This window comes from Pteropus medius, unplaced genomic scaffold (genome assembly GCF_902729225.1).
Source record: "Pteropus medius unplaced genomic scaffold, Ma_sr-lr_union100, whole genome shotgun sequence".
NCBI classification, from domain to species: Eukaryota; Metazoa; Chordata; class Mammalia; order Chiroptera; family Pteropodidae; genus Pteropus; species Pteropus medius.
Window position 1 is genome coordinate 1,953,033 of NW_024340701.1, and position 16,680 is coordinate 1,969,712.

Below are 16,680 nucleotides of genomic sequence, written 5' to 3' on the forward strand. Positions count from 1 at the left end.
TAAATAAGTAGATGAAAATAGAAGTCTTTTTAAAGTAATGTAAATCGTTTTAACTCTTTCCAAGTTACATGCTCAAAATCATATACTCTATCATCCAAAATTACTTTTAATGGTCTAACAACAGTTTTCAAACTTTACCAACAGTTTTCAAAACAAATTGGAAATGACTTGTATAAGGATTTTTGATCCAAGCATTAGTCATCAATATTTCCAAGAGTCCCTTTGGTGGCCTTGAGGTTTTTACATTTGGGCAATGCATCCCAGTCTTTTGTAAAATAGGAGGATGATTGTAAAAGAGGTGGAGTGCTCTCAAGTCATTCTGTTTCAGAAAACAATACACCATCAACTTGACTTATTGCTGTGAACTCTTGGGAGGGTTAGGGTTGTGCCTTGCATGCAACAATTCCTGTGGCCACAACTAATGACAAAAACGCCAAAGCTGGGGAAGGAGAAGGCTGGGTTACAACAATGACTCAGCAATTCATGTGTTGGCAACTTCACCAGCTCTCTGTTGCACTTCAGACTTTTAAGTCAGACTCAGCAAAAAAAAAGGTGGAGGGAGTGAAGAGGAATTTCCCACTTAATTGGCCAACATTACTAATCAGTTTTTTTTTTCTGCCTCTGTAAACATGCTTGCTGCATAGGCCAAAGATCTCTGGGTCAACTGAGAACTCATCCCCCCTAAAGATGTATTATTTTAGTGCTTATTAGAAAATCCCATGTTCTGTAACTGCCTATAGCCCATAGCAATTTCAGAGGTCTGCAAATCAGCTCATGCCAACCATAACAATGCAGGTATAAAAGTGAAATTGTCCCTAAGCCCTGCGCCCACATTTTCAGAGCACTAGCTCTTCTGGGACCGTCAGCGTAATAACACTGAGTTCTCTTTCTCTCTGGGTTACTGCTTGGATTTTCGCTGGTCTGATATTTGGAGCTTTTGGGATTTTTCTATAACGTTTCTGAAGGCCCCAGCGAGATTCCAACCATGCTTGCCCCTTGAGCCACCGGATCGGCGGCTCCGCCAGACCAAGGTGGACGGGAATCGAGACGACTGAGGAGACACATCACCTGAGTGTTTCAGGTTCTCTTTCGGATCGGCGCCCCGACTCTCGGGACAGCTGAGCTGCCCAACCGGACTCATAAGAGGGAAAGAAAGACCCACTTACCAGAAAAGGCCGCAAGAGGAGAAGGTACCAAGGTTAGGAGAGGAAAATGTAGGGTCCCGGGACAACCCCGTTTCAGGTCCCTTCTGTTGGAGGGAAAAGGAACTGGACGCAGCTTCCTGGTTTTCAGATCGAAGACAATTGTTAGGGTCTTCTCTCTGGGTAAAGACACCAGGGTCTCCAAAAAGCGGGGGCGGATACACCAGGGTCTCCCCAGTGGGGGAGATGGCAGGTGTAGCCAGAGGACTTTCTAGGGGGAGAGGCACCGGTTGGCCTGATGTACAAGTCAGAGCTTCCGGGCAGGGAGGCATCAGGTTGAGGCATGTACTCACTAGTTGGGAACCTGTCATGTGATCTGGGTTGTACTGCTGTGAGGAGGCAATGTTTTAACCTGGTATATGATTATGTAAGTGAATGAACAGCTTGACTGGCCTACCGGTCAGGTACAAGTTTGTAGCTCCACGGCTGAGCACCCTTAAGGTCCCCTAAAAGCCACGGAGTTCATTTGAGCTCCCTCTGTGGGTCCGTGTTGAATGCGTATCATCTAAGGCAGCATCAGACTAGTGTCCAATTGTAAGTCACACAAAGCTGAGTCCCCTACGGCTAAGCATCACCTAAGCTCCCCGCGAGGCAACATGGCCAGACGAGCATCTGAATGGTCTCCTCTTTGGAGGGGCCACTCACCCTTGTTTGTCTTTGCGTCATTGTCGCAGGGTGGGAAGAGTTGGGTCACCACTAAGAAAAGGGGGGAACTCCATCACCCTCTGGAGGGCAAACAAACGCCCTCCACAAGTTAGCACACACATTAAGGAAGGTGGGGGAGGTGGGGGGAGGTTGTATGAAAGAGAGTGAGTGCTGAACGACTGAGACGTGGTTTGATCATGAAGCGAAAGTTGAGCCCCAATCGACGGTTCTGTGGCGACCTCATACAGCTTAAGATGGTGTCACTGGATCTCCATGAGGCGTCTACTCCAGTGATCCAGGTCGGGGGGTTATATTGACCTACCAATGCTAAGAGGCGCCTGAAATATCTCTGCGAGGGGTACGACGGAAACGCGCAAAGAGAGTGATGTCCCCTCCCAAATTTCCCCGACCCTATCTCCCAGCCCTCTGTGTAGCATGATTGTTGTCTGTCGTGGGAGGCATGGGGGGCACACAGGGAAAGCCTACTCCCCTGGCCATGATGGTCAAGAACTACAAGTAAAGGGTTATTCAGGAGATTGTAGAGTTAAACTCACCCCACAGAAACTCCGTACTCTTTGTGAGAAAAACTGGCCCTCTAGTGGTGTTCCTTCTACCACTATTACCATCACCCCTGCTGGTATGGGCTGAGTTGTGAGAAAAAAAAAAAAGCCTCTCATGAAGGGGCTGCTCTCTCCTCCAACAACGGAGGCCCAAGCGCTTGCAAGCCGTTAGAGGGTGCTCCTAGTCTTCAGTTAGAAGACACAGGTCGAGGTCTTCCCAAGGGGAGGGAAGACAAAGAGGGAAGACAAAGGTCAAGGCCTTCCAAAAAGAGGGTAAAGTTCCTCTAAGCCAACTATCTTAGATTGTATGTTGAAAAAAAAAATTTAACAAAAGCTTCTCGGGGGAAAACTATAGGCTCAAATTACCTTTGACACATTTGGTCAAACCCCTCTATGAAGCCCCTACTCTGGGAATCTACACAACAGAAGGCCTTTGGAAAAAAAAAAATCAAAAGGGCACTCACTAACGCCCCACTCACTAACGCCCCAGACTAAAACTCCCAGACTCGTGCTGCCATCTCCTCTCCTGTTCCCTTTCTGCCTTTCCAGGCGGCACCAACACTATGCCACAGGATGCACACACAAACCTCTCAGGGTGAATAACATGCTTTCAGATTCAGACACAGCTAGGATTGTGTTCTCTGGTATCTAAGGGATTGAAGTTCAGTGCTTTTGCCCAGACAGCCCAGGTTCAACAAGCACTTTCCAGCTTGTGCCCTACAGAGAATGCAGAAAACCGCAGCTCCACAGCCGGACTGTCAGTAAAATACAGCCACAGCAATTACTTGCAGCGAGGACCTACAGGGGACCCTCCTCCTTCCAAATTAACAATGGGAAGGGGATCAAAAAGTTTAGCCTGTAAATGGTTCACTAACCTACAATACTATCCTCCAATTAGATTTTTTGCAAGAAGCTGGAAAATAGGAAGAAGTCCCCTACATACAAGCTTCTATGCTCCTTTTCCAAGACCCAGACTTATTAGATGGTCCAATGATAAGAGCGCCTTCCTGGGGATCTCAAAATAATCAGGAGTTTTTCTCCTCCCTCTTTACCCTCAGACTCTGAGGGGGTTCAAGTTCTCTGGAGATCTCACTTATTTCACCACTCCCTGAGAAAACTAGATATGCACTCCTAGGGAAGTTACAAATTCCGATGATAGGTAAATATAAATATGTACATGACCTCTGATTTACATTTGTCTCTGTTATATATAATTTAGTGGTTGAATTAAGAATTCTAATTATAATGGAAAGGAAAATGTATGTTTTTGGTAACAGAAGATATGAAGTATAGAAATTTATTTTGAAGGAAATGAAAGGAAAGGTGTTTGTCTTAAAGTTAGTTATTTCGGAATGAGGAAAGTAGTAGGTTTGTAAAGAGAAATCCTGAGAGGAAATTTATGTGATTAAGCTAAACGAGATTAGAAATTTAAATGCCAAAAGTAAACTAATGTAAAATTAAAGTTGTGTTTTAATGTTTCTTAGACTACTAGTCTGCTACTAATGGTATAGAAAAGTTTTCTGATTAGAAAACAAAGATTCTGTGCTTAATCAAAATAATTTCTGTGTTTTATGTAGCCTTAACCAGTTTTCTGAGGCTTTTTTAGAGAATATACTAACATTAGCCCAAAGTCTGAGGGCCAGACACTCCTGGCTATACATTTCACAACTTGGTCTGTGCCCAGTATTCAAAGGAAGCTCAAAAAATTGGGGCCTAGACTCCAATCCCACAGGCTGCCTTGGTGCTAGAGGTCTTTAAAGTGTCCAATAACTGGGACTAGACAGAGAAGGAAGCAGAGTACAAAAAGGGTGCAAATTTTAGCTGCCATAATACAGGGACCATCTAGAGGTGACCAGAGGCAATAAAAACCTTGCAGGCCTGGAGGTCCTTTATCTTGGTTGGCCATGAGTGGCATCGTGGGGACTGAGGCATAATTAATGTAAAAATTGCAGAAGGAAGGGCACTGGAAAGGTGAACATCCATCTAGCCCTGTGTAGCCAGGGTAGGGTAGACCTCATAAGCCCTCGCCCCACGTAGCAAGTCTCTCATGAAGGGGCTGCTCTTTCCTCCAACAATGGAGGCCCAAGCGCTTGCAAGCTCCAGTCTTAAAGAAATCCACCACGATCACTACAGTGGAGCCTCAGGTCACCCTTGACATGGCTGGGGAAAAAAAACAAAACTGAATTTTCACTAGATACTAGAGCTACCTACTCTCTCCTGACCCATCCCATGGGCCTCTCTCCAATGCTAACTGTACAGTGACAAGAATAAATAGTCAGCCTAATATAATTTGCTCTTCCCATTGTGAGACCAGGACTAGAAATGAAATTCTCTGCCGCACATCAGGACTACAGTCCAGTGCAGAAAACACCTTGTCTGGAAAGACTGGGACCTAGCCAAGACGGAGGGGTAGGGGACAGCCCCCTTGCTCTCCACACAAAACAGATTTGTGGGGAACATAAGCCTTAACCATTCGTAAACAACCCGCCTCTATGTCAGGATTTCCTACTAGCAGGCCAACTATCTCCTTGCAATCTGTTGAAAGTCAGCCCTCAAGGCAAACAGAAAGGGCCCCAACCGAAACTCAGGAAGGATAAAGCTATGTTTTCTTTAAAAGTTCCTACTATAACACCAACAGAAAAATGTGTAATATTTACCAAGTGTACTAATGTTTTACCATCTCAGATAATATCTGAAAATATGACCTTGAACTGCATTTCCACTACTTCTATAAGCTACGCAAATGCACGTTAAATTACTCGCTAGTTTATTAATAGAAAAACTATTTATTCTTATGTTAAAACCAAAACCAAGGGAAGAATTTTTCTTACAGCAACAAAGCGATCCATTTCATCTTAAGCTTGTCTCAGATATGAGACCCATCAAAAGAGAGAGGAAATAATACAGGACATCTCTTGCAGAGCTCTTAATCTTTTTAGTAAACCTAGTTAAGTTTTCTTCCTTCCTTTCTTTGGAAAAAGGGCCCTTAGAGTCTGAGGGGGGAAGGAACTTTAGGCCAAAGGTCTTTTTACTCTTTAAAAAATATATTAACCAAGACTGTTTCCCTTTACTTGTTTTTAATAGGCAAATTAATATATATATATATAATTTAAATAATCAGTTCTAATCTTTTTCCTTGTCTAAAGACTGAGATGGCACCTCAGCAGGAAACCCGAGACCCCCCTCTGCATGAGGCAGAAAGGGAAAGAGCTCCATAAAACCCCAGTAGGCAGGGACTATGACCCTTCTCAGCAGGTAGCAGATACGGAAGAACATGCTTGCTGCATAGGCCAAAGATCTCTGAGTCAACTGAGAACTCATCGTCCCCTAAAGATGTATTGCTTTGGTGCTTTTTAGAAAATCCCATGCTCTGCAACTGCCTGTAGCCTATAGCAATTTCAGGGGTCTGTAAATCAGCCCATGCCAACAGTAACAACGCTGCTATAAAAGTGAAATTGTCCCTAAGTTCTGCGCCCAGATTTTCAGAGCACTAGCTCTTCTGGGACCACCGGCGTAATAAAACTGAGTTCTCTTTCTCTCTGGGTTACTGCTTGGATTTTCGCTGGTCTGATTTTTGGAGCTTTTGGGATTTTTCCATAACAAGAGTCCAATAGACCCTGCAGAAGATGGTGGAAAGGATGGATATATAGCATCTCTTTCTCTCTCTCTCTCTCTCTCTCTTTCTCTCTCTCTCTATCTCTCTCTCAGCATGTGTTTCTTGATGGTCTTTGCAAGGCTAAGATGACTTTGAGTCATCCTAAATTCTGATCACAGATGGTGTGAAACTTTAGGACATTTGGTCTCATCAGGACATCACTTGTATTGAGGAGACAATGGGGAGTAATTCGGGGTTTAAAAAAAAAAAAGCTGGGCAAGATTGTCATCCGGGGAGTAGAGAGCGGCCAGGTAGACAGAGATGTGGTGAGAAAGGCACAGCTACACTGGGATAACCCTGCTTCTTGCCCACTCCTGCCAAGGAAAACACGTAAATGCAAGGCACTTCAGCCAAAAAGGTAAGGGCTATTTCAAACCTGTAACTTAAAATCTGTGAGACTTTGGGCAAGTTATTTTACCTGAGTCTGTCCAATCTGTAATATCTCCCTCCCCTCACCAGCTTCCCATGTGGGGTAAAGTCTATTGTCTTCACCTGGATGGCAGTTATACTGCAAAAGAAAAAAAATCATAGAGCTAAACGTTTACAATTTGTCCATTTTTCTGTATGTATGCTATACTACATACTTCAATTAAAAATCTACAAGAAATAAAAAACATTCCCCTTTGAGGATTGTTGTGAAGATTCAATTAAATCACAAAGTCTAGCACAGTGCCTGGCACATAAATGAGTGGCCAGGGTCCACAGTACGGATGTAGAAACCACCAACTTTCTACCACTTGCAACCTACAGACCCAGGTCTCACTTATTATGGTCAACCTTCGTGCTGCTGCTGCTTTTGAGCCTCAGTTTGCCTGACCAAATAATGTAGACGGCTTAGGTATATTCTGGGAACCCGGACAATCAGACTGTAAGGGAGAATGGAGCAAGAGCTGGGCTGGTGAATCCGGAGGGGAAGCCGGCTTCAGAAGAACCTGCAACGTGTTACTTGGGACCCTCCTTCTTCCCGTAGGCGCTCGACCCGCGGAGAGCAGCGGCGCGGCGGCGCGCGGTGCAATGTGGGCCAGCAGAGGCGCGGCCTGGCCCGGCCCCTGGAGCTCCCCTCGTGATCCGCTGCGCATGCTTTACTCGGCCCGCGGGTTCTCCAAATTCTCGCGGTCAGGTGTGTCTAAGCCCCGGGCAATCCTCCCACCAGCACTCAGAGGAAGAGATAGCGCAGGATCCCATCTCTAGCTTCCACCCCCAAGTTCCGTCCCAGAGGTAGGGGCGGGGAGGGGAGGGGGGCGGAGCCCACCCTCCACTGCGCGTGAGGCTGAATGCCCGGCCTTCGTCCCTCCCTGGGGAGGAACTTCCTCTTTAACGCCAGACTTAAGCCAGGTCCCTGCCTCCGCCATCACACTGATTTCCCTTGCAGCCCACTAGTCCCGGAAGCTGAGGCTCATTGGATCGTCAGCACAGCGCAAAACCGATCTGAGATCACACAGCCCTGTTCACGCCTTGTTCCTGAGGAGGTGAGTTTCTCTTGCTGCCGCCCCATCTTCCTTGCAGAGGAGATGGCCTCGATCCTTCACTACAGAGGTGTCCGCCCTCAGGATAGAGAGCACAGGTTCTTTCCAGCCTACTTAAAGAAGTAAAGGAAGAAGACAGTGACTTTCTCAAATGCCCCTCCAGCGGTCAAGATCTCCCTCATTTGCTGCTGTGTATGTGTGTGTCTGTTTTTAGTGTGTATGTATGGGACAGGCACTCTAGGAGTGATGGGTTCAGAAAGATGACAGGCTTTCCTCAAGGGGTACCCAGATTTGTGGGGAATTCGTATATAAACAGACAACTGCAGCTGTGTGCACAAGCTATCAATACAAGGGAGGAGCCAGAAGTTTAAAGTGCTAGCTGAAGGATAAGCTGCATTTAGCCAGGCAAGGATTGGGACTTGGGGAAGGAAAGTGTGCAGAGGCCTGGAGTTAAGTAAGTGGTAGCTTGTTCTGCAAAGTTTGAAACATGGAGTCTGAAATGAGGAGGTGGAAAAATGAGAAATGTGGGAGCCACGTTATGAAGTGTATTACTAAGGAGTCTGGACTTTATCCTGGGTAGGAAAGAACTGCTGGAAGTGTTTGTACCTGGGAGTCACATGGTCAGATTTAGTGATTGGGTTGTGGAGAGAAGGGCCACACTGGAAGCAGAGCCCTGGTTCAGGTAGGGATGGTCAGAGCTAGAGCAGTGGCAATGGCGGTAAATATTGATGGACTGGAGAAAGATTTAGGAAATATATTTTTAAAAGTTTTCTTCACATACATCAAGAAGTACATGAAGTGTTATTGCATTTTTAGGTCTTACGTTACAGTTTAGGGCAAACAGTATCTTTTTTATATTTATAATTATCGACAGGGTTTTTAACCCAGCCAAATAGACCAAATCTTGGTCACCATTACATATATGAGGTGTTTTTCTATGCTAGCTTCTTAGAAGTACAGAAGATATTCTCCCCTCCCATCACCTGTCAGAACTATAATCTGATAATACTCAGAAATGCCTCAAATGAACTGAAATACTTTATTTATATGGCTTTTTGAAGACTCTGTGGATACTGTGAACATGTCTGGTTTGCTCTGTATAGAATTATCCATATACTCTGTCTCACCAGAGCCTTGAGTTCCTGGTGAGATAAGAATATACAGAAAGAAGATCATGGGTTAGGCACTGTGCAAGGTGCTTTAGATGTAGTAGCTGTTAAAAACGGGGAGGAGGGGGTGGGTGCTGAGATTCAAACCAAAGACTGTGCAACCCCAGAGCTTGAACTGTTTCCTTTGTGCTCTGCTGCTGGATTTGACGAGTATAATTTTGGACACATTGAGTCTCAGATACTTATAGGACACACTGGTGGAGATATCCAGAGGGAGCTGAATATACAGGACTGAATTGGGAAGAATCAGTGCTTAAGGTGATAACTAGAGACATGAACTTATCTAGAGAGTGAGAAGAGGATTGGGGTCCATAACCCTGAGGGATACCAACATTTATGGGAGGCAGAGGAAAGGTCCATACAGCCAGGGAACACTCATACATACACTGTTTCTTCTTTTTCCTGTGTTCTAGTTTCCTGTATCCAGACAGCAACTCCTTTGAGAAGACTGAGCCCTCCTTTGAGAAGACTGAGTTCCAGTGAAAAGGAAGCTAGGTGCCAACTTGGAAATAATAAAACCCGAGTGCTGATGCTACCCTCTTCCCCCTCTCCCCACACACAACCAGCTTTTTTTCTGTTTTACATCTAGAACCAAGATAACATGAGGTTTCTGAGTGCTGCTGGAGTTCCAGCTAGGCAGTTCCTGACAGGCTAGCTCAGAGCCTATTAATGCAAGCCTAGGCTGGAAAGCCATTGTTTCAGGCAGAAGATAAGGAGGTCAAGAGTTGTCAGAGGATGACTTCCTGTCCTAGAGAAAAACATCTGTTTTCTGCTGTGGTCCCCTCCATTCCTTCCTTTGGAGTACTTGTTAGGTCTTGCAGATGTGTTAGGTCTTCCCTCTATGACCTTTGTCCTCTAAGCCTCAGCCCTTTTGGTTTTCAGTTTCACCAGCAGAAGAAAGGGAGAAGCAAGCATTAGGTTTCTTCTTTTACCCCTTAGGCCAGGTTTTTGTTCAAGCCTTCAGACCAGGTGTAATTTCAGAGCCCTCCCGTGTGTGCTGGGCAATCTGGGAGAGGCCAACAGATCTCTTACTTGAGGATAAAGCCCAGGAAACCAGCCACAGATTTGTTGGCAGCTGGCAGGCTCCTTCCTCCTGTGAAGTCCGGACATGCTTCCCTGATCTCCAGGAGGTTTAGTAACAAAAAGTATTGCTCTTCAGCGATCTGTGGTTTGCTGCTCAGATAATTGAACATTTTTACTTCTGTTTTAGGAGAAAAGGGTGGTCTCCATAACCAGGTTATGCTAGACTATAAAATTCTTCCCAAGTCAGAAGTATTAGCAGACAATTTTGGTGTGTCGGTTGTACTCACAATTTGTCTTATTTGCTTTGCCATAATACTCTTGACGTCCTTTCAGAACTTGGAAACAAAGCTTATATTTATGGAGATATCGCAGACAATGAAATAAACCCCAAGAGAGCGATTTTTAAAGTACCGATGAGATCAGGGAAAAGGTTTCTACCTTATTGGCTCTTGGGGTGAGCGTTCTCCTTTCTCTTTCATTTGGATACCTCCTGTTCAGTAAGACTTGCCTCAGGTATCACCTTCAAGAAGCCACCCTAGCCAGGTCACTCTTTTCTTGCAGCACTTGTGCAGATTTGGGTTATATTTCTTATACATGGTGCTGGTATCCTCCGACCCCCTGCCCTCCCATACCAGACCATAAATGTTAGGAGAGCAGGGACTCTGTTTGAATATATGTCATCTCTTGGGTCTAGCACAAGGCCTAGAACATTGATTTGCTGGCTGAATATGTATTCTTGGGCCATTTAGAGACTTCTGATTGTCATAGCTCTCTAATGTTGCTGCAATCACCCACCTGCTTTTGTTTAGTTGGAAAATTTTCTTGTATCTGTAATTTACTGCTTTCTGCTGCACTGAAGTCCTGTGTCTAGTTCCCCCTTCCTGGAAAGACTTTCCCCCTTGACTCTTGGGAAAATCCAGCTCATTCTTAAAAACCATTGTCAGTATTCCCTGGTTCTTGTGCTACAGAAGTCAGTTGCTTTTCTGTAGCACATTATACATGTGTCTGCTGTGAACACATGTATTTTGTAGATCTGTGTTTACCTTCCTTTTTTGTGCCTTTTTCCATTAGTTCCTCCTTGGATCCTTGACTGAGCCACTTCTTAGCTGTTTATTTGTGACAAATAACTTCATCTCGCTGAGTCTGTTTTTTCATCTAAAAAATGATTTACTTCCCTTGTAAGAGTCCACTCAGGCCTAGCAGCATGGCGGATCAGATCTCTGTGAGAGGAACTCAGAAAGACTCTGTAGTTCTGGCAACCTACTAGATGACCTTTGTCTGTCTTATACTGGTTTGAGACCATACATAGTCAAGGCTGGGTACTTCTGGGGAGCCACCCACCCTTGTTTTTGGGAGTATTGGAGCTCTAATGCAGACCTTTAGCCTTGTGGAAGGGCAGCCAGGGTGGTGGTCTGGTTAATGTTTGTTCAGGAGCTACTGGCTTTGGTTGCTCCTCGGCACCCTGTCTCAGCTGCCTTTTTTCAGTCACATATATACAATTGCGTGTTTGTTTGCCTATCACCTCTGTGCCCCTGTTACCTCCCATGTTTTACAGGAGTCTTGATCATTGGGTAGCTGAAGCCCAAGCAGCACTGATCCCTACACCATTCTCTTCCCATCTGTTTTTCAGGGGGCAATGGCAGCTTCCTGTGTCCTTCTGTACACTGGGCAGAAGATGCCCCTGATTGGACTGGGCACCTGGAAGAGTCAACCTGGCCAGGTGAGAGATGGGGAAGAGGAGGACAGCTTCTTACACCTTTGCTAGGGAAAAGGCAGTATTTAGAAAGAGAGTCCCCGTGTTTTTCCCTAGTAGCACCACCCCTGTACGCCACTTAAAAGTGGGATGAGACTGGAGGGCAGTGGGAAGAAACAAGGGAAGGAGAAGAGAGCCCAGCAGTGTGCCTTTGGCTTTCCCAGCTGATTAGAGGAGGAGCTGAGGGGGTCAGCAGGGCTAAGGGCCATAGGAAGGAACCCTTTCCTAAACTGGCTTTGCACTGAGTGCTGTGGCAAACGTGGGACCCCTCTGTGCCTGGCCCTTTGCTGACCCCTAATATGGCACTTATCACCCTGTGTCATGATCATGTCTTCTGTCCCACACTGGGCTCCTTGAGGACTGGGCCTCTCCCACTAGTGCTCTTTCCAGAAGTAGGCACATAGCACATGTCAGGGTTTGAAGAATAGCTAGGTCAGGTGTATAGACCAAGGATTAGCAAACTTTTTCCTAATGAACCAGATGGTTAATCATTTAGATTTTGCTGAACAAATTGAAAAAGAGGCAATTATGTACTTACGTAACCACCTAAAAATATAAAAATTGTTCTTAGCTCAAGGGCTGAAAAAAACAAGCAACAGCAAGCTGAAGTTTAATGACCCCTGGTGTAGACCCTTCCAGGCTCAGGGAGCCTGGGAATGGAGACCTGCTTTCTTAGAGTTGATACAACTAAAGATTCAGCATCCACCTGGCATGGGGCCTCTCCCCAGTGCTTTGTCTTTTTTCCTGGGAAATCTGAGTCAGAGTTTAGAGAAGGTGGAGGATTAAGTTTGGGAGGGACTCGACAGTGAGAACAGCCTCTTTTCTCTGAGATTTTGGCTAGTGTTTGTGATATAGTTGATATGACTTCTGCCCTTTTCCTTTTGCTTTCTATCCTACAGCTGCATAGGACTCTGGAGCCAGGATCTTTGTGCTCCAAAAAGGCATTGACACTGCCCGGGACAGGTTCAGGAGCTAAATGAAAGCAGGGGGTGGAGGCCAGAGTCGGGGCATGGAGCAGCAGGGGTAGGGTCAGGTGTTGGGGAGTACATCTGGATAGTAGGAGCTGCTCCTAGCTGGGGATTTTGAATAGCAAGATCCTGGCACCTGGTTCTGCTTCTGATGCCATGTTTCTAGTTGAGTTTTTAGCAAATTAACTGACCCATTCTCCTAGTTGGTACTTGCTTTCTTCTTTTCTGATGAGGAGCTCTGGGCCCAGCTTCCATTTCACTTCTCCACCTTCCTTAATTTTCTTCTTACCTCTTCTGCTCACCTGAGCTTCCAGAGCTTGCTTGGTCTACATCGTTGCCTAAGAGTCTCTCTCTGGGAGGCCTTGGCCCAAGAATTATTTACCTTATATCATATTTCCCTAACCAGCTCCTCAGGACTGCGGACCTGTCTCCATGACCTATGTTTCTGTCCTTTGTCAATGTATTTGTCCATCTTCTGTGCATATAACTGGGAACATGTTAGTTTTTTTCTGGGCCCTGCTAAGATTGCTTGGGTAGGAAGGAACCTTGGAGGTTAGTGGGATAGGAACAAAGAGTTTGGGGTCTCTGAAGAGGCTTCTGGTCCCCTAGACTAGAACCATCTTCCATCTTCTCACCTCCACTGCATAGATGACTGCAGTGATATATTCCTGTCCTCTCCCCCATCGGTGACCCTCAGGAGGGCAATTTCTGGCCCAGACCAACAGAGCTGAAACTTATGCTTCTCTCACCTGGCAGGTAAAAGCAGCTGTTAAGTATGCCCTGAGTGTAGGCTACCGCCACATTGACTGTGCTGCTATCTACGGCAATGAGACTGAGATTGGGGAGGCCCTGAAGGAGAACGTGGGACCTGGCAAGGTGAGGACTGGAGCTACGGGGGGCAGGTGAGAGATTTTAGAAGCTGGGGCTGGGGCCTGGCTGGAGGGGTCCAGCATCAGCTCCCTTCTAATTCTCACCCAGATGTGAGGGTGGGTGAGACTGGGTGCCCTTGGCTCTTCTCACTGTGGGCCCTGCCCCCTGCACCAGGCAGTATCTCGGGAGGACCTATTTGTGACTTCCAAGCTGTGGAACACTAAGCACCACCCTGAGGATGTGGAGCCTGCTCTTCGGAAGACACTGGCTGAACTCCAGCTGGAGTATTTGGACCTGTACCTGATGCACTGGCCTTATGCCTTTGAGTGAGCTTTGCCAGTTTCTTCTTCCAGGGTGTCGGGAGTTGGTGGAGGCATGTTAGTAACTTACTAGAAGTCACAGTAGCAGAGCAGGAGAGGAACACTCACCTATATGGCAAATTGAGGAGCTTGCCATGGGAATTAAGCCTTTTCTATTGCAACAGCCAGGAGTTTGGCTACAGAAAAAGGAGTGTAGCTTCACATGATGTGTATCCCAGGGTATGCATGATTGATCCCTCCCGCTCCCTTTATTCATTCAAGAAACATACTAGCTTCTCCTGAAGTAGGCCTTGAGGTTGCAGTAAAGAATAAATTCTAGCAGAGGGTATGAGAGGAGCCTATCAGCTCTGTGCCCTGTGCTAGGAGGCTGCAAGAGCATGCAACTCCCTGAGGCAGGCGTTAAGGAAGACTTCCCAGAGTAGAGGAGATATAATCTGTGTCTAGGAAGTAGAGGAGAGGGAATGGCCATTCCATATAGAGTTAACACCTGGAATATGGTTTAGAAGGGTGAATATCCATGCTTGTTTCTCATTCTTGGCCCTTTGCCGTTCTGGGCTTGGGATATGGGACATGAGAGTGGTTGATGGGCAGGTAAGGCAGAAGCCTGGCATTTGTGCTCACTCTTGGGATGGGGGTCTGTCTTTCACACAGGCGAGGAGACAACCCTTTTCCTAAGAATGCCGATGGGACTATACGCTATGACTCCATCCACTACAAGGAGACCTGGAAGGCTCTGGAGGCACTGGTAGCTAAGGGGCTGGTGCGGGCACTGGGCCTGTCCAACTTTAGCAGTCGGCAGATTGATGATGTGCTCAGTGTGGCCTCTGTGCGTCCAGCTGTCCTGCAGGTGAGCACAGCATCGCAGATCAGTTGGTTTTGGTGGTGGAGTAGGTGTGGGATGTGTGTAAGAGCATGAGTGAACAGATGATGAGTCTACTTCATGGAGATAACTAGCAAGTTGTCGGAAATTTTGGTGCAGGATTTCTCTGCATAGAGAAGGCCATTGAAGTGTGTGAAGAGGATGAAATGGACGGTGGAAACTGCGAGAGAACTGGGCTGAGGGGAAGTGGCGGGGGGTCAGCAGTGAAGGTTTGGTCAGGACAGTATGTCTGAGTGTGGCCAGGTAAGCTAGGTGTGGCCACCCCACGGTGATGGGTTGTTTCTTGGCTCAGGTGGAATGCCACCCATACCTGGCTCAGAATGAGCTGATTGCCCACTGCCAAGCACGTGGCCTGGAGGTGACTGCTTATAGCCCTCTGGGCTCTCCTGATCGTGCATGGTGTGATCCTGATGAGCCCATTCTGCTTGAGGAGCCAGCGGTCCTGGCCCTGGCTGAAAAGTATGGCCGGTCTCCAGCCCAGATCTTGCTCAGGTGCGGGCAGTCGTGGGGAAAGAAGGTCAGGTCAAGGAGAGGGCTTCTGGATTGGGAGGCAAGGGTTTAGCGGTTCCTTATTCAAGTGCCTGGATGAGGCTGAGAATCTTGCTGTATGATCTGGGCGGGAGGCCACTCTGAAGCATGTTTCCCATTCCAGTGGGGCTCAGGAGCTCCAGAGCTTAAAGAAGGCTGCATGGAAGACAAAACAATGCTTATGAGTACTGATTGCTCTTCTTCATCTATTTCAATCCCACACCTTAGGTGGCAGGTCCAGCGGAAAGTGATCTGCATCCCCAAGAGTGTCACACCTTCACGTATCCTTCAGAACATTCAGGTACTTTGTGACGGATCTTGTCTCCTTTAGCCCATTAGGTCTGAGTCTGGTCCCAACTCTTCCTAAGGAAGCAGTGTTCTAGGACCCCCAACTTCCACTCACAAAGCTGGCTTTCCTGACCCCCACTCCATTTCCCCAGGTTTTTGACTTCACATTTAGCCCAGAAGAGATGAAGCAGCTAGATGGTCTGAATAAAAATTGGAGATACATTGTGCCTATGCTTACGGTGAGTATGTGTCATCCTCCAGAGTCAGGGAATCTGAGATTTGAAGCTGGATTCTGTATGGCTCAGGGATAAGGCATATAGCCTGTGAGTCCCAGTTCCGCTTCTCGATATTTTGTAAGCTAGAACATTAACTTCTCTAAGACTTAGCTTCCTTTGTTTGAAATGATTCCCATTCCTGACATGTAGCAAATTCTCAGAAATAATATAAATGAGAGGAGCCTAGAAGGCATTCTCAACCTTGTTAAAGGGGTTGAGGTTGGGTTGAAGCTTGTTGCACATAGAGAAATAAATAGTTTCTTATTCCAGCTGAGACATCAAACTTTTAGAGGCAGGGTCATTTGCGTACCGGCTAGAGGTTTGGTGTTGGAATACTGTTGATACTATGGCATTCTCTAAGGCCAGGGCCCTGTTGCTGCCATGTGACATTGTGCTATGCATAAGAGAGGTTATTCAGGAAGATTAGGGGAAAGATGCCCTACATTTTTGAAATATTGACTCCTATGTCTGTCTCTTTTTCCAGGTGGATGGGAAGAAGGTCCCGAGAGATGCAGAGCACCCTCTGTATCCCTTTAATGACCCATACTGAAACCACAGCTTCCTGGTTTCCTTATCAACTCCCTAGCTATGAGGTCCTGCCATCCCCATAAAGAGGGAGTTAATAAATCCATTGGCACATCGACACTGCTTGCTTGTCTTATTTGTCTGGTTGGACCTGTGATGGCAACTGTTTCCCTTAGGGATGCTGGGTATTACCTGCCCTGAGCCCAGACTTCCTTATCTTTCTTTGTTCTGGAGAAACCAGCATGGAGCCGAGTTCCGTTTCTGCTTTCCTGAATTAGGTATATTAGTGGAGTGGCGCCATCTAGTGGCAGTTCATATCTAGTGGCATGCTGCCCGGGAGTTACGGAGAGTACCAAAAATTGGTCACCTGGGTACTAAAATCAGGGCAGTGAGAGTTCTGTGGTTTTGTGGCACTGCTAGGCCTGCGTCTTGAGTTCCCACTCCATCCCCTACCTTGGTCAGTGTCTAGGTTTAGGAATATGAAGTCAAACAAACTTGAGCTTACAGAATTAGGAAAGTTGGGAAAATCAAGGGCTTTTTCTCTCAGACACTA

At 46.5% G+C, this 16,680-nt stretch overlaps 1 protein-coding gene across 4 annotated transcripts; it reads left to right on the forward strand.

The window, feature by feature from the left end:
- Window positions 1-7,047: 7,047 nt before the first annotated feature.
- Window positions 7,048-16,247, forward strand: AKR1A1 (aldo-keto reductase family 1 member A1). Of its 4 annotated transcripts, none has more exons than XM_039884556.1 (11): window positions 7,048-7,182; window positions 7,435-7,531; window positions 9,111-9,192; window positions 11,351-11,440; window positions 13,198-13,317; window positions 13,486-13,637; window positions 14,283-14,478; window positions 14,804-15,003; window positions 15,268-15,340; window positions 15,480-15,566; window positions 16,087-16,247. In XM_039884556.1, exons 4-11 carry the CDS (start codon window positions 11,357-11,359, stop codon window positions 16,150-16,152), a joined length of 978 nt encoding a protein of 325 aa, XP_039740490.1. In that variant the 5' UTR covers window positions 7,048-7,182; window positions 7,435-7,531; window positions 9,111-9,192; window positions 11,351-11,356; the 3' UTR covers window positions 16,153-16,247. The 4 variants fall into 4 exon arrangements, with proteins under 4 accessions (XP_039740490.1, XP_039740472.1, XP_039740481.1 ...); XM_039884547.1 differs by having other exon boundaries at window positions 7,124-7,280; XM_039884538.1 differs by lacking the exon at window positions 9,111-9,192 and having other exon boundaries at window positions 7,049-7,182.
- The last annotated feature ends 433 nt before the right edge of the window (window positions 16,248-16,680 follow it).